This window comes from Haliotis cracherodii, unplaced genomic scaffold (assembly GCF_022045235.1).
Source record: "Haliotis cracherodii isolate W230 unplaced genomic scaffold, xgHalCrac1.p SCAF_1, whole genome shotgun sequence".
NCBI lineage: Eukaryota > Metazoa > Mollusca > Gastropoda > Lepetellida > Haliotidae > Haliotis > Haliotis cracherodii.
In genome coordinates, this window is record NW_027266264.1 from 32,124,389 (window position 1) to 32,142,871 (window position 18,483).

General features: G+C 42.8%; 1 protein-coding gene across 1 annotated transcript in view; it reads left to right on the forward strand.

Moving 5' to 3' along the window:
- Positions 1 to 3,488: 3,488 nt before the first annotated feature.
- The window catches only part of LOC139476029 (aquaporin-4-like), a 170,932-nt gene continuing 155,937 nt past the window's right edge, over positions 3,489 to 18,483 (forward strand). The window contains exon 1 of the mRNA XM_071259273.1: positions 3,489 to 3,756. Coding sequence (XP_071115374.1) covers positions 3,559 to 3,756 — 198 coding nt within the window. The 5' untranslated portion in view covers positions 3,489 to 3,558. The remainder of the gene's footprint in view (positions 3,757 to 18,483) is intronic.

Below are 18,483 nucleotides of genomic sequence, written 5' to 3' on the forward strand. Positions count from 1 at the left end.
TTCAAACATAGCACTGGTAGGTTGTCTAAAACCAAACACAGATTTGGCACTTTCAATAAATGCATTGTTAATATTGTTTACTGGATTGTTTACAGCTTCTTGGTCCCCGGTTGCACAGTTATCAATGTCCGAAACAATGTTATCGATTTCACCCTGGCGAGAATCAATTACATCATGAAATTAAGAAGCATGTCGTTTATCCCAGCGTGTCCTTGATTGACAGTTCATGTTGACGCCACACATGTTGATACTCATTGTCAAAGCACAATAAGCATCAGACAGAATAGGGTCAAAATCTAGGACACTAAAATCACATATTCTTTTCAGTAAATTCAATGAACAAATACTATAATCAACTAAGCTACAACATTTACAAGTTGCTTTACCAATCTGTTTGTCATCACCAAAACAACCATTTATGATAAACAGATTATTATTTCTACAAATATCAATCAATCTGTAGCCATGGTTGTCTGCTCTACCCACATCTGATGAGTGTCTATTGATGTCTAGTCCAAGTGAAGAAAACAAAGATAGTACACCAGTTTCATCAAAAACATCATCAGGAATTCCAATGTAATCACAAACCGTCTGTGTAATTTCAATAAAATCTAATATAGTTCTTGTTCTTGCATTGAAGTCTCCCAGAAGTACAATTTCACAGTCATTTGCATATTTATTTAAATCACTATCAGTGTCAACAAATAAGGAGATATTGAAATATGGGGAATTTTCTGGGGGAATATATACTGCTCTAATAAGCAAGTCTTTTTCTTTTTAAAGTATATCTTTGGAAACGTTTATCCACAGGACATATTCTGTATTAGTGTGTATACATTTGATATATTTATTCAAGAATTTCTTAGCTAAAATTGCAATACCTCCTGATCTGACTCTAGAGCCTCTGTTTCTAACATACACATCATAGCAGGACACGGCCATAACTAACCACCAACACATCACAGTATAAAGCCGGAAACTGTTATCTTGAAACACGGCCTCTGATGGCGGCGGGCACGGGTGGCCCAGTCGTCTAAGGCGCCGCGATTCGCTGTGCAGAGTTGCGTCCCTTGGGCACGCCAGAAACCTATGATTGGGGGTTCGAATCCCGGTTCCCCCCGATTACGTTTCTAGGTTTGTCAGCACCATACCCGTGCTCGTGGGTTTCACCGAAGTGGTAAAAGTCTGAGACCTGCATCACTTCGGGCTTTCCTCCCACATTAAGCTGACACGCCGCGATATAACCGGAAAACTGTTAAAAGCGGCGTTAAACCCAACTCACTCACTCACTCTAATAGAGGCCCGGCGTATAAGTTTTGGACAGAGCATATAGCTCGACGACAATCAGAAGCCGGCGTGTACTGGAGGGCAGGCGTCTAATACAGGAAATGCGGTATATAAAATAGCTCTTCACAAGAGTGAGCGAGTATGGCTTTACTTCGATTTTAGCAATATTACAGCAATATCACGGCTGGGGACACCACAAATGGGCTTCACACATTATACCCATGTCGGGAATCGAACCCGGGTCTTCGGCGTGACGAGCGAACGCTTTAACCACTAGGCTACTCGACCGCCCCGCTCTTCACAAGAGGGCGACTGGCCGATCAGGTAGCTAGATTCTTTTACTAGCAATTACACATTTGATACAGGAACTCGTCTCAAAACCTAGATATCCTGACATAGTGTTTATGTGTTTAATACTGCACCTTGGACAGTGCATACCACTAATACTGTTCGTGTCAAAGGGTATTTTTGTATCTTCGTGACAAAAGGGTAACGTGTAACATACATGTGGGTTTTCAATAACGTTAATCAAAATTGCAGGGAATAGCAGTGGACCCGAGCCGAGTCTCCCTTTAACTCCATGACATCACTGAGGGCCTTTGTATCCTCGTTCAGATTTCCCAAAGCTTTGTGCTCTTTTTCTCTCCTCATTTCCATGGAAATCGGACAAATCTTCTCTACCTATTCTACCCAGGATCTTCACAGGTCGCGAACGCAATAACACGTATTTACCACTCGGCTGCCCTACACTCTTTGGAAATAACTGATTGTGGTGCAAGTTATGTGCAGTGTCCTGCATGTATTCCTAGTTTACTGCTGGCTGAGTTGGCAAATCCTCCGAGACATACAAAACAGAGCCGTGCAATAACGAGGCAAATAAGGCCGTTATCACACATTGCTTGTCAGTGAAAGTGACGTAATAATTGTGACAACCATGCGTGACCCTCGAAATCCCGGTGCATTTGTTCCCTTCGCTCTTCACAGCTATTACTGAGGTCCGTGGACATACCTGCTGTCATTCGTAAGAACGTCGTATAAGAAAGGTCCGTGGACAAACCTACTGTCATTTGTGAGGAAGTCGTATTAGTAAGGTTCGTAGACAAGCCTACTGTCATTTGTAAGGAAGGCATATTAGTAAGGTCCGTAGACAAGCCTACTGCCATTTATACGGAAGTCGCATTAGTAAGGTTCGTGGGAAAACCTACTGTCATTTGTAAGGCAGTCGTATTAGTAAGGTCTGTGGATAAACCTAATGTCATTTTAAGGAAGTCGTATTAGTAAGGTCCGTAGACAAGCCTTTTATCATCTGACAAGCCTACTGTCATTTGTAAGGAAGTCGTATTAGTAAGGTCCGTGGACAAGCCTACTGTCATTTGTAAGGAAGTCGTATTAGTAAGGTCCGTGGACAAACCTTCTGTCATTCGCAAGGAAGCCGTATTAGTAAGGTCCGTAGACAAGCCTTTTATCATCTGACAAGCCTACTGTCATTTGTAAGGAAGTCGTATTAGTAAGGTCCGTGGACAAACCTTCTGTCATTCGCAAGGAAGCCGTATTAGTAAGGTCCGTAGACAAGCCTTTTATCATCTGACAAGCCTACCGTCATTTGTAAGGAAGTTGTATTAGCAAGGTCCGTAGACAAGCCTTTTATCATCTGACAAGCCTACTGTCATTTGTAAGGAAGCCGTATCAGTAAGGTCCGTGGACAAACTTATAGTCATTTGTAAGACAGGCCTCGAAAAAAAATGCATATCGGACAGAGCAAATGTAACATGCTACTGACTGAAAATGTTCATAAACAACTGTTATTGTACATAGATAGTTCAGATAACCATAAGATATTGAACATTTCTGTTTTCAACGAAAGGACCAGACTAATTGTCTGATTTGATTGCGATGTACCAGCGCTGGTAAAATCTCCCATAACCATTCAATAAATCATTCTGAAGTAGCTCACAAACACAGCCAGCTCAAAGATCATATATATAATAAGTGCGACACACGCTGGTCTATACGTAAATACTGTACCTACAACGACGGCCCTATTGACTGTAGTGACCTACAGCGACCTGGAGTGTAGCGCGAAGCCTACTCCTGCGCTCCTTATGAATGAGTGTAACTGTCGCAGCAGTCACGTGACACTGGTGACCAATATAAATACTTGTCAAACACTTCGCACGAGCAATAGATGCTGCTTGCTCGCCTTGTGTTGTCTGCTCGAACACGGTGCTTGTTCTACACAATAATTACATCTTTGCTCATCGGATAATTACTATGGAGGGGTATTTCATTTACGTGGCCAACAAACTTGATTCAATAAGGTTCGGCCCTAGTTCAGATGGAAAATTATTTGATTTGCGAGAGGTAAAAACTCTTTCATTTTGGAGAGCAGTTTCAGCCGAATTTTTGGCGACGATGATGTTTGTTTTTCTCGGATCTGCGTCTGCGATTTTCGACAGCGATAAAGTCAAGGTAGGTAGATTTATTTGTTTTTATTGTATCTAGTATCGTTTATAGATTACCTGGATTTCTTTGATGCCTTACCTCTATTTCTTACCTGTGCGAACAATGACAAAGGTAATTTCCAATCTTTGTGTCCCGAGAAGACATAGATCGATAATTTCCGCCATCCCGAGAAGCGCTTGCTAATCCTTCCCTATAAGCGTTTGAATAAGAAACATACAGATTCACTTCTACAATTTGCTTCACTATCCATTAGAATTGCGTTTGCGCTAAATAGTCTGGGGTTGAGGGGTTGTCTTGGGAAGACTTCCCAAATCTGTTAATAGTGGTGCTAATAGACGATGCACTGTGCGGTTAGACGTCCTGGCTCGTGTAAGAGGCACCATTTCAAGGACAAGATCACCAATAGCCGGGAATCCGACTTCCCAGTCGTTTACGCTTGGAGGAATAATTTTTGTATATACATGTATATGTAGATTCTCTCTATAGTGTGTACACAGAAGGATATCACTATATTCCCATGTTAAATTTCCCCTGGACATTTGATCCCGAAGAATTCACTGGGAGCGGTTCTGTCCGCATAATGGAGGTTTCGCTATATAATGACATTGTAATGTGGGTGTTTATAAGTATATGATATATTGAAAATGTAAAACCGTCAGCGAGGGAAAAGCCCGAGCTCAAGGTTTTCCATTTGCACCCAAAACTGAGGAAGCGTATTTTATCCAACTTATGAACCGTCTAAATGCAAGAAACCCCCCCAAAAGAAAACATAGACATACCTTATAGTGAAATAATACAGTGTTTGGCGGTATAAAAGGAATTCGCTCAAATGTGCGAGAGGTACGCCACATGCAGCAGGGACTAGCTGGAGTCATGACATGATAAATTTAACAACTTCTCATCACCTGCCTCGGTAGCTCAATGGGAAAACAGTGGGTTACGAAACACAACACGTGAGGTTGCAGGTTCGTTTCATGTCATGGAATTTCATGCAAAAGAAAATTGTGACTTGTGTTTGTTGTTGAATGCCGCACTCAGCAATATTCCAGCTATCTGGCGGTAAATAATCGAGTATAGACCAGAAAATCCAGTGATTGACATCATGAGCATTGATCCACGCAATTGGGATACGATGACATGCATCAACCAAGTCACCGAGTCTGATCACCCGATCCCGTTAGTCGCCTCTTACGACAAGCGTAGTCGCCTTTCACGGCAAGCATGGGTTGCTGAATACCTTTTCTTCCCCGGATCTTCACGGGTCACACTCTACTCACTAACTCTCATAGGATGTCACAGCGAGACGGATTTGTTTTAACACCCAACAGCGTAGTAGATTAGTTTCCGTTAAGTTGCAATTGGTATGCACGCTCCATACAATTCCTACACGGAGGCTACTTACTACAGTCAAGTCGGGGGCTACTTACTACAGTCAAGTCGGGGGCTACTTATTACAGTCAAGTAGGAGGCTACTTACTACAGTCAAGTCCATTTTTATTATTCGGAAGAAGAACAGAACATGAGGCTCACTGCGTCTTACATGTCATAATTATCAGTATTTATGTCCCTCAAGCACATTAATATATTTCAGTTACATTACATAACTGACATCTGATGACAATTTTAATGACAATTATTTCAACAAACAAAAGCGAGAGAATATCTCACGAAATTTACTATTTTTTTCTGACTGACCGAAGTGTTATATTTCAAGGATATCAGTCGGGGGTTACTCGTCACTTTTGAAATAAACTATTGGCCGGGTTTGGGATTTATATTTATCATTTTTAGATTTTTATAGGTTACAATTCTTCAGCTAATGTCAAGAATTATTAGTCTTCATTACAAAAATTGAACATTTAAAATTTAAGATTTGTTTATAAATAATAAAGATATATTTGGGTCAGGCGGTAGTGCATAGCAGAAATTAGACATACAACTATGAAAATACCTTCATGTGATAACTATGTGATAATATTAGAGGATCATAATCGCGACAAATCATGGATTCGAACGTATCAGCGGATCCTGGCACGGCTAATGGTGTCGTTAATCTGTGGGCGCCGTAGGCCACTGGGCTACTCGTGCTTTCACAGTCCTATTGTCGAAACCAAGTGAAAATTGAAGAAACGGAACAACATGCACGACCGAATCCAAAACAGGTATCCTGTATTCAGATTTCTAAGCCGTTGGGCAGAGTTGCGTCCCTTAGCCATGAAAGGATTCACTGAACATGGGTTCAAACCTCATATTTGATCTCTGAAAACGGACCGCCGAAGCAAAAACGACGTCTACCGTGTATAAATCCTCAAACATGTTTTTGAATCATCCGGCGTTGTTGCTCATTAAAAAAAATCATAAAGTCCGGGCTCGAGTTGATTCGAAACAAGAAATACGGGACTTTCGTTGGACCTGACGTTATGATGTCGTGTTCTTGAAGCAGCTGACGGTTGTAGCGCCTGGGGCGTTATGTCAGAACACAGAATACGTACGTGTACATGTAACATGTCAATTATCATTGCCGATGTACGCTCTGACGCAGAATAACGAGGAGGCCATCAACACGATACCGCATACCATGGCCCCATTTCAAGACGACCGTAACCCATACTTTAACATAAACTTACGACAGTCGTAGCGATGGATACTATACAGGGGTGTTTTCGCTGGCTCAGAGCTCTTCTTGTTTGTTTTCTTGTCATATTTTGTGTTTCAGATTGTTTATGTTTAGATATATTTGTTGATGCATAATCCAAAACCATATCGTCGATACAATTTCTCCTAAAATACAAATTACATAATATAATGGATTTAGAATTACCTCTTTTTTTCAAACCATATGTGTTTAAGTACATCAAATGTTTCTATTGTAAAGGTATTTTGTCAAAGGTTATGTGGTACATGTAAACACGAAGTAATAAAGTATCAGCGGCCCCTTCGTGTTTTTATACTGATAACCCTTATAAAAATAATTTTTCAAAGGAAAAGGTTTGGCGTAATTTAAATTCATCATCAGACTGATGAAGCCGTGAATCGTAGCTGAACATTTCCGTCCAGTCGATGTCGGATAGTAAAGGCGGATTAGTTTCGTCGGTTTGTTGTTTAACGCCGCACCAGCAATATTCCAGCTGTATGACGGCGGTCTGTAAAATAATCGAGTCTGGATCAGACAATCCAGTGATTGACATCATGAGCATCTATCCACACAATTGGGATCGATGACATGTATCAACTAAGTCAGCGAGACCGACCACCCGATCCCGTTAGTCGCCTTTTACGACAAAAATGGGTTGCTGAAGACCTATTCTACCCCGGAATCTTCACGGGTCGCGGATTAGAACTTCGCTACGATTTCACAGCAGTTTTGAAACTATCTCAAGCTCGCGCTAATCGCCCATTTGCCTCAACATCCGACCAGGCAATGTAAATTGATACCTCTAATGTACAGCTACGAATTCCTGTGATCTGTTTACTATGTGTAAACAAATGCACAGTGGTGTCGTGAGCCTAATAACCGCAATATTGCGGTTTAGATTAAGGGGCGTTACTGATGCGTTATCCCAAGTACGTCCTTAATCCATACTAACACAACGAGGAATATATCAGCGATAACGACTGGGCATTCAGAGGTCGGACTGTCGTAATTGAGTCTGGGTAATTGTGTGAAGAGCAGTCATAAGCTTATAAACCTGACTATCATTGATGTTTCAGTTTGATAATCAAACTGTAGTTAATGTTCAAATATATTCCGTCAAATTACGTCACCAGGTCGTTAAACGAACCACACCTATCGCACACGTTTCCGCCCGTGCCGTGGCCTTCGTTACGCTGTGTAACTCTCTCTTGACAGGAACACGAGCCAATATTGCGTTGACTAACTCTGAATATGGATATTGATTCAGGAGTATTACTTACTTTGCCTCAACACGGGATAATAGTCCCGTGTCTGGAGACCAATACTTGAGTGTCTCGTGCAGATGGTGAATCAGGCATGTTTCCCACACAGGACGTCATTTAGTCTGCTTGTGCAGTAAGTCAATGTTCAAGCATCGGAGTTGAGATAGTCGTTTGGCTAAGATCGCTTTGAGGAACGATCGAGGCCAATAATGTACGGGATGGGGGTGGGGTTTGGGTGCAGAGTCATAGCTGTCATAAATTTCAGGTCATAAGTTCGAATCTCAGATTCCCCCTCTTATTACTTGGGGCATCGGACCCGCGAAAATCCGGGATAGAATAGGTCTTCAGCAACCCATTCTTGCCGTAAAAGGCGACTAACGGGATCAGGTGGTCAGGCTCACTGACTTGGTTGATGCATGTCATCGTATTCCAATTGCGTGGATCGATGCTCAAGACATCAATCACTGGATTGTCTGGTCCAGACCCGATCATTTACAGACCGCCGTCATATAGCTGGAATAATGCTGAGTGTGTCGTTATACAACAAACAAACAACAAACTTGGGGAACGGAACCGTGAAAATCCGGGTTATAATAGCTTTCAGCAACCCATGCTTGCTGTAAAAGGCGACTATGCTTGTCGTAAAAGGCGACTAACGGGATCGGGTTGTCAGAATCGCTGACTTGGTTGATACATGTCATCGTATCCCAGTTGCGCAGATGATTGCTCATGATGGCAATCCCTGGATTGTCTGGTCCAGACTCGGTTATATACAGACCACCGTCATATAGCTAGCTGTAATATTGGTGAATACGGCGTTAAAGAACAAACAAACAAACAATCTTTGGGCATCTTGGTGGTTCGCACGTCGACTATTTCGTGACTTTATGGGTCGCCATTACCCCATGTTTGTCTACGAGTCAACAATAATGATGATTGTGTGGTCACAATGTGTGGCCTTGCTTATGTGTGTCATCGTGTACCAACGACGTTGGCTGATGCCCATGCTGTCAGTCACTGGTTTGCCTGGCCATGTCGCGATTACTAACAGACCGCCATGATATAACTGTAATATTGCTGACCATGGCGTAAAACAACATTCACTCTCCCGTGGGGATTCCGGAGTGGAAATAGATCCCTGGCAACCCCGGTTGTCGTATGAGGTAACGTAATGGGTCGGGTGGTCAGGTCAATGTTGTATCATGAGAACTTATCCTTCACTAGATCCTACACTATCAGGTAGAGGTCCTGTGATGTGAGCTCCGATCCGTCACAGGGGTAAGATGACAAACCAAGGTCACTTTCCTCTTGTGATGGTCATCGGATACTCCTCTGCAATTACTCTAGTCAAATGATCCTCAGATAATACCACCGTAAATCACCGAAAGGCTGGTACAACGTCCAGCTACATGGTCACATCAGGGTGTAATCGCTTTCCACCGATCTCGTTAGTATCTGCAAGATTAGCTTTAGAACGTCTATATATACAAAGGGTTATTGGTTCAAGGACATGGAGTTCGAATCCCACTTCGCCCTAATTATGTTACTAGGTTTGTCAGCACCATACCCGTGCTCTAGGAATTTATCAACCAGGTAAACGTCTGAGACATGCATCAGTTCGTGCTTTCCCCCCTCTCCACGTCGTGATACAACTGAAATACTGTTCGAAACGGCGTAAAACCCCACTCACTCACTGATTGGGCAGGTATTCGTGGGTTTCACCAAATTGGTAAAGGTCTGAGACCTGTTTGACTACGTGCTTTCCTCCAACAATAAGACGTGACACGTCGTGACTTGAGTTCAAAGGGGCGTTACACAATCACCGATTGGGAACGATACCATCCTTGTGTTCGGGGTTCATTGAAATCGATCTGTGTGCGACAAAGACACCCATAGTATGTTCTGCTCACTGGCCCCATCTTCAGCTGACACGCCGTGATATAACTCAAGTGTTGAAATACAGTGCGGCGGAGAGAGTACCAGACAAATAGTTTACCTAGGTACCTCATGTTACAGGCACATATATATACGTGGCCTCAATCAATGCTATTAAGCACGGCTGTCATACGAACAATAGGGAGGGGGTACCATCTAGTACTATATGCATGTATGTTATGTTTACAACTTATATTTCATTATTGAGATGGCATTTAAATTTTTTGGAAGTGTCCTAAAATTGTACGGACTGAAAAAATGTCTGCACAAATACCCGCAAGGAAAACGATGTCTTATGAAAACGTGTTTGATCGTACGACCCCAGTGTCCTCATGCATAATAGAAAAAAGTCTACCTGGAGGAAGGAGATCTACTGATATATCACATTGACTTTTACAATAGAAAAGGTCATGATTCTCTTTCAAGCGCGGATAAATTGTTTTGGAAAATGGAGGAAGGTGCACTCAACAGGCAACGTCCACTATGAATTCGGTAAAGCAATAATAAACGTATCACCAATTATGTTTTTATAGGGTTACATGTTAAGTATGCTTGAACGGGAGAGGGGCACCCCTGCGCCCTTCTTCTCTCATTCCGCCCTTTTTCTCTCAATCCAACCTTCTTCTTCTCTCAATCCACCCTTCTTCTCTCAATCCACCCTTCTCTCAATCCGCCCTGTTCCTTCTCTCAATCCGCCCTTCTTCTTCACTCAATCCAGCCATCTCTCAATCCGCCCTTCTCCTCTCAATCCTCCCTCTCCTTCTCTCAATCCGCCCTTCTCTAAATCCGCCCTTCTCCTTCTTCTCTCAATCCAGCCTTCTCCTCTCAATCCGCCCTTCTCCTCTCAATCCGCCTTTCTCATCTCAATCCGCCTTTCTGCACTCAATCCGCCCTTCTCCTTCTTCTCTCAATCTACCCTTCTCCCTCTCAATCCACCTTTCTGCTCTCAATCCGCCCTTCTCCTCTCAATCCGCCCTGTTCCGTCTCTCAATCCGCCCTTCTCCTCTCAATCCGCCCTCTCAATCCGCCTTTCTCATCTCAATCCGCCTTTCTGCTCTCAATCCGCCCTTCTCCTCTCAATCCGCCCTGTTCCGTCTCTCAATCCGCCCTTCTCCTCTCAATCCGCTCTTCTCTCAATCCAGCCTTCTTCTCTCAATCCGACCTTCTTCTCTCAATCCGGCCTTCTTCTCTCAATCCGCCCTTCTTCTTTCAATCCACCATTCTCCTCTCAATCCGCCCTTCTTCTTTCAATCCACCATTCTCCTCTCAATCCGCCTTTCTTCTTTCAATCCGCCCTTCTCCTCTCAATCCGCCTTTCTGCTCTCAATCCGCCCTTCTTTGTATTCGCTCATATCATATAATACAAGTCTAAACGTCAGCTGTCAGCATGGCCATGGTGTTACTATGATGCCGAGTGAAAGATTAGGCATGGTTTTACCAATATTCATTGAATCATGACAGGGGACATCGGATTGCGGCTTCTCACTTTTATGTCGAGTTTCCTGCATGCCGTGTAAACGGTTTAACCGCCATCCTCGCCTCCACCATCACCCCTTCTGAACAATTGTATATTGGTATTAACCCAGACAAGAGATATAGGAGATACAACACAGGCACAACTTGGCGCGTTCTGTCTTGCGAAGGACTTGTTGTCACTCTTCCAGCCGCTGTCCTTTCAACAACGGACATTGAGAGTTTTAATTCAGTATTTAAAACAGACTCGATTTCGACGCCCATTTGTTTAACATCAGACGAGGACCCCACATATTTTTTGTGTGACCCCTTTGGAAAGTGTCGAGGCCCTGTGAATTAGCATGACACATGTTGGTGCATAGTTAGCAATGCAACGCAGTTGTCAAGGGATATAAAAACGAGTTCCGCCCTCGTACGTTTTTGGTGCACAAACCGTTTGCTCTAGCAAATACCGAAGTGATGTTTTATGAAAAACGTAATATGTCGACGAAACAAACAAAGCCTCGTTTCTAGGGGTTAGTGAGTGAATGAGTGAGTTTAGTTCCGCTTTGAAAACTAGAATTTTTGTTTTTTTCAGTATTTCGGCTCGTCAGCTTTATGTTGGAGAAAATTGAGAGGGGATGTAGGTTTTAGATGTTTATAACGAATGCACGGGTTTGGTGCTGACATACCAAGAAACATATTGAGGAAAAATCCTGTGGGTACCCGGGTCCTACTCAGTACCCACCCGACCCGAGTTACCCCTCCAAGCCCTACTGGTATCATCACTGTTTGAGAGTGATTCATGAACACATGCCTATAATATAGTCGGAATCGTACCATACGATTTCCTATGATTATGGAAAGGGCTATGTCGCTTTTATTTACGCAGACGTTGGCCGTGATAATTGACATAGCCTGAATCAAATTGACACTCATTGATTATATTTGGGGGGCAGTCGGGTAACCTAGTGGTTTAAGCGTTCGCTCGTCACACCGAAGACCCGGGTTCGATTCCCGACATGGGAACAATGTGTGAAGGCCATTTCTGGTGTCCCCCGCCGTGATATTGCTGGAATATTGCTAAAAGCGGCGTAAAACCATACTCACTCACTCACTGATTATATTTGGAATGTGAGTGACATAATTTTCTTGTTCCTATTGATGGTATCCCACGGGCAATTGTTTCTTGTTATGCGTAATATGCGGCGACGAGTCCAGCTTGGCTGTGAAAGCTTTACTGCGAAGGTCAAGGTTTGCTGACCTATATACAGCCAGGGAGACCTTTTGTTTATGCGACTTTTCGAAGAGTCAATATCCTGTACTCTTACGAATTCAATGAGAGCATTTCAGACAGAGCATTTACCCCAGAGGGGGCGGTCGGGTAGCCTAGTGGTTAAAGCGTTCGCTCGTCACGCCGAAGACCCGGGTTCGATTCCCGACATGGGTACAATGTGTGAAGGCCATTTCTGGTGTCCCCCGCCGTGATATTGCTGGAATATTGCTAAAAGCGGCGTAAAACCATATTCACTCACTCACTCAATACCCCAGAGACTCAAATAGTTATATATATTGATCGTATTGTTGTTATTCCATTTTGAAAAAATAAACAATCAAGGGTAGCTGGGGACCATTAAGCGCTCATGGATCGGTGACACCAATACACGGGAGATGCACAGTCATTTAATGTACATACACTTCAGGCATCAAGTGCTGGAAAAAACAGGTTTTGAAGTTGGAATTAAAGTCCACATTTTCAAGAGGCCACCCTGACTGACATACACACCCTGTATTACCAGACATGTCAGTTGCGCGAGCAGATGGACTTAAATGTCTGTTACTACTCATACAAGTTGAATACTATTTATATTTACATCTTATCCATGTGTTAAGGCTTTCATTAACAGACCTGCTTTATCTCAGTTTTTGGACGGAAGTGTGTATCATTTTCAAAAGAGCTCTCATTATTCATTTAAATGCGGCCTAGTCGTTTAAGGCGCCGCAATTCGCTGTACAGATTTGGAAACGCCAGAACGCTATGATCGTGGGTTCGAATCCCGGTTCGCCCGTATTATGTGTTTCAGTTTGTCTATACAATGGCTCATAAGTTTCACAGACGTGATACATGTATTACTGAATATTGTTCAAAGCAGCGTTAAACTCAACACACTCACCTACTCATTACTGCTGGCTTTCCTACCACATTATATGATAGAACTCTGGTCTATATACTAAGAGTGTATAATTGTGATTCATATGATAACAGGGCGTTTAGCACCAAGGAACAGAATTAGTAAAATATTGACCTGATACATTTTAGGTTAATCGTTTAGGTAAGGAACAGAATCATGTCATTACCGTGCGTATTATTAATAATTATTATCTTTATGGTTCAAGAGCTGCAGGTTATGAGTAAGGCGTAAGGGACAAGCACTCTATACATTGGGGGAAGCTGGGTAGGGTTAGGAGTGTTTTTTGTCGTTAAGGATGGTGCTTTGGTTGAAGTGTGCGGGTGGGTAGTGATTGTGTGGTGGCGGGTAGATTTCTTGTGTGGTGATCGTAATTCTGTATGTTCTAAAGTCCGCCATCTTAAAATTGTCTAGTTTAAAGGTTGATGTTCAACTATGCCCCACCCACGCCCCCGATTATACCAACCTGAGCCCCTGACGTCTGATCAGCTCTTTCCCGTCCCCTGCACGTGCCCTGGTGCTTGAGTGACGAGGCCTCGCCACCCACTGCACAATGGGACAAGAGTTAGGAGTTTGCGGTGTGTAGCAATGTGTTTGCTTAGGCACAGGGGGCTTTGGTCTGTGTTCTCAAGACGTTACCACTGTTAAAAGCAAGGGCTCTGTATAAGGGGATCCGAATGAAGGTCATGTTAGCTGGGACTTAGACAGTATATGCTCGTTCTATTTTTGAACAAGAGCTTTGTGAGGAAATTATCTCGTAACCGCCATGATGAAGCCTTGAGTGATGGAGATCTGGATTCTTTTTCTAAACAAACTTTTTTGCTTTACTGTTGGGAATATATTCCTATTTTCTAACCCACACTGTTATGTTGAGATAGTAAAACGACGCGTTTAATCCATGTGAAAATAAAATTAAACTGCTGAGGATTTAAAAAGGTATTTGAGCTTCGACATCAGGAACGTCTCGCTACACCGTGGGCGTTACAATCTGGGAACTACATGCTCGACGTTTCATTCAGGATAGATCAAAGCTCAGGTGGATATTCTTGTAACAGAGAAATGTGCTCCAAACACAACAACAGTTTAACTTGTAAATTCAAAACGTTTACGCCAGAGAAAGCACGTGTACTATTACGGTGTGACTAGTTGGATCTCCACTAACATTTAGTCCCAGAAATAAAGTTATCTCATTTAAAAAAAGTAAAATTCAAATGGCGCCTAGAACAATGCTTAATTTTAGAGCTGGGGCAATCTAAACTTGCCAATAATTCTAGACTTGAGTTTGACTCCTTTTTAAATATAGTCTGTAGTTGTCTGGGAGACCGGCTAAATGGGGGTCAATGTATGTTGGTGTGTGTGTATTTGTGTGTGTGTGAGAGAGAGAGAGAGAGAGAGAGAGAGAGAGAGAGAGAGAGAGAGAGAGAGAGAGAGAGAGAGAGAGAGAGAGAGAAGGGGTGACGGGGATTTCATCACTAAAAGCATACACTAGTAATTAATGTGTTACATTACGTTAGCCTCAAAACACTTCATGCATGCTTAAACCCCTAACATTATTACTCCGGTCAATGGATCAATGTGGATTCGATTTTCAATTGCTCATATATGAAACGCTGTCTATCTGATTGGAATCAAGGTCTATGCTGGAACAGTAACTTCCAAATTCTCAGATTATATATAATGACATTATGATAATATAGTTATCCCCTTTAAAACCTGTGAATATATTATATATGTATGCGATCCGATATATTGGAGATATGATTGTGGATACTGTGTATGAACGTCATAGATAGACGTGAACGTATGTCTGTACACTTCATTGATTCTATGCACATACATGGTGCGCATGCGCTGTCTCGACAAACTAGTGAAAGCGAGTTTATTGTTCATGTAAACATGGGATGCGGGTATCCATCAATACCCCTATGTCGCTGGCTTAATCGTCCCTTAAGACATGACAAATGTTCATGTAAACATGGGATGCGGGTATCCATCAATACCCCTATGTCGCTGGCTTAATCGTCCCTTAAGACATGACAAATGTTCATGTAAACATGGGATGCGGGTATCCATCAATACCCCTATGTCGCTGGCTTAATCGTCCCTTAAGACATGACAAATGTTCATGTAAACATGGGATGCGGGTATCCATCAATACCCCTATGTCGCTGGCTTAATCGTCCCTTAAGACATGACAAATGTTCATGTAAACATGGGATGTGGGTATCCATCAATACCCCTATGCCGCTGGCTTAATCGTCCCTTAAGACATGACAAATGTTCATGTAAAAATGGGATGTGGGTATCCATCAATACCCCTATGCCGCTGGCTTAATCGTCCCTTAAGACATGACAAATGTTCATGTAAAAATGGGATGCGGGTATCCATCAATACCCCTATGCCGCTGGCTTAATCGTCTCTTAAGACATGACAAATCCTTGTTTCATGTAAATATCAGTGGTAATACATAATCAGTTCAAACAAAATCGACGAGCACTCCAAACTTCATAATAAAGGCCTTCTGGTAACCTCTGCTGTTAACTATCCCAGCAGATGTTACTGACGGTTTATACCTTCGAACCGGTACCGATCACGAAGTTTGCTTGATAAATATCAGTGTTGTCGATAAAAAGCTTTCATGTGGTCGAAACTTGGTAACGATTTCTAAAGGGTTTCTCGGTGCTTTAATTAGGTGCCAACCCTTTCCACTGTCACTAGAACCGTGTCATTATCCAGATACATCAGAATCACATTACAGTGTGGAGATGGAGATTCAGCCATGTGTAAATATTTCGAGACCCGGGTTGGAATTCCAGTACTTAGATGTGAGTCGAGACCCGGGTTGGAATTCCAATACTTAGATGTGAGTCGAGCCCCGGGTTGGAATTCCAATACTTAGATGTGAGTCGAGATCCATGTTGGAATTCCAGTACTTAGATGTGAGTCGATACCCGGGATGGAATTCAAATACTTTGATGTGAGTCGAGACCCGGGATGGAAATCCAGTACTTAGATGTGAGTCGAGACCCCTGTTGGAATTCCAGTACTTAGATGTGAGTCGATACCCGGGATGGAATTCAAATACTTAGATGAGAGTCGAGACCCCTGTTGGAAATCCAGTACTTAGATGTGAGTCGAGACCCCTGTTGGAATTCCAGTACTTAGATGTGAGTCGAGACCCCTGTTGGAATTCCAGTACTTAGATGTGAGTCGATACCCGGGATGGAATTCAAATACTTAGATGAGAGTCGAGACCCGGGATGGAAATCCAGTACTTAGATGTGAGTCGAGACCCCTGTTGGAATTCCAGTACTTAGATGTGTGTCGAGACCTGTGTTGGAATTCAAATACTTAGATGTGAGTCGAGACCCCTGTTGGAATTCCAGTACTTAGATGTGAGTCGATACCCGGGATGGAATTCAAATACTTAGATGAGAGTCGAGACCCCTGCTGGAAATCCAGTACTTAGATGTGAGTCGAGACCCCTGTTGGAATTCCAGTACTTAGATGTGAGTCGAGACCCCTGTTGGAATTCCAGTACTTAGATGTGAGTCGATACCCGGGATGGAATTCAAATACTTCGATGAGAGTCGAGACCCGGGATGGAAATCCAGTATTTAGATGTGAGTCGAGCGCCGGGTTGGAATTCCAGTACTTAGATGAGAGTCGGGACCCGAGGTGGAATTCCAGTACTTAGATGTGAATCGAGACCCGGGTTGGATCTGGGATCTGTTCTGACTAGGAGTCTGATTCCCAGTACTTATGAACGGATTGTTAAATGTCGATGCGTTTGAACTGTGACATCGCCTCCTTTCACTCAGCATTGCATGCTCTTAGGTATATCACGGCAGGTGCAATAACTATTTGACGAATCCTTCTTTATTGAGATGAGCGGTGATCAGATAAAAAGAATTTATTTGTAATTGCCTCATTGCTCATAAACTGATATGCAATGCAACATTGAATTTAAATCAATCATGTAATGTCAGAAACATAAAAATGCCACAAAGGGTTATTTCCGACAATTATATGGACGGGTATTTGTTTACAACTACGTTAGGACAATGCACGCAGGATACGGTAACAAGTTACAACGTTCGTTGGTCAAGCCGAAGCCCGGAGATCGATCATAGTTGCAATATGTCAACTCCCTTACTATTGTATCTGCTGCACTGATATTGTCGGAACAGTGTTTCTGCATCATGGGGGGGGGGGGGGGGGGGGGGGGGGGACCCCATTCATCCATAGCGTCATAATTCGTTATGCTTTTATTTGATAACTGTGATCATGGGTTCGAATCCCAGGTTCGTCCTGATGATGTTTCTAGGTTTGTGAAACCGTGAAGATTCCGGGGTAGAATAGGTCTTCAGCAACCCATGCTTGTCGTAAAAGGTGACTATGCTTGTCGTAAGAGGCGACTAACGGGATCGGGTGGTCAGGCTCGCTGACTTGGTTGATGCATGTCAACGACACCTGCGCGGATCGATGCGCATGATATCAATCACTGGATTGTCTGGTCCAGACTCGATTATTTACAGACAGCCGTCATATAGCTGGAATATTGCTGAGTGCGGCGTTAAACAACACACCATCATCTAGGTTTGTCAGCATCGTACCCGTGCCCGTGGGTTTCGTCAAAGTGAAAGACCTGCATCACTTGGGGCTTACCTCCCACATTTTTACCGACACGCCGTGATCAAAATGAAATACTGTTCCAAGACATGAAACACAATTCACTCTCACTAACATACTTTCTTTTCGTGTTGTAAAGATTTGCAACGCTCTATTGACAATAAAACACCAGTTGCTAAGAACTTTCATAGTGCATTGATTCACACGGGATAAGTCAAATCGATTAACATCAGTAAATCATCACGAGGAAATGGCAGCCTCAAACAAAACAAATACATCAACCACTTGAAAACATGACTGCCCCAGTTTTAACTAGTGCCTCTCAATGTGATGGATCACCACGAAAGGTCATCCGTGATACATGATCTTAATAATCATATTGCCTTGCGCCTGGTGATTAGCAATAGTTGACAAGACGGAACGTTTTCGCATCCGTAATGATTGTAATAGGATGGAAATATGCTACTCTTTCATGAGTACTGGCGTCTCAATTACTAGGAGAGTTCCTCGTCTTGAGTTTAGTAATAGAGGTATGTCACACGTAATCAAACATGGAAGTACAGTGCTACAAATGAATGGTTTTGTCTGTTCTTTGTAAAATTATTCATGATCAGTACATGTATATTC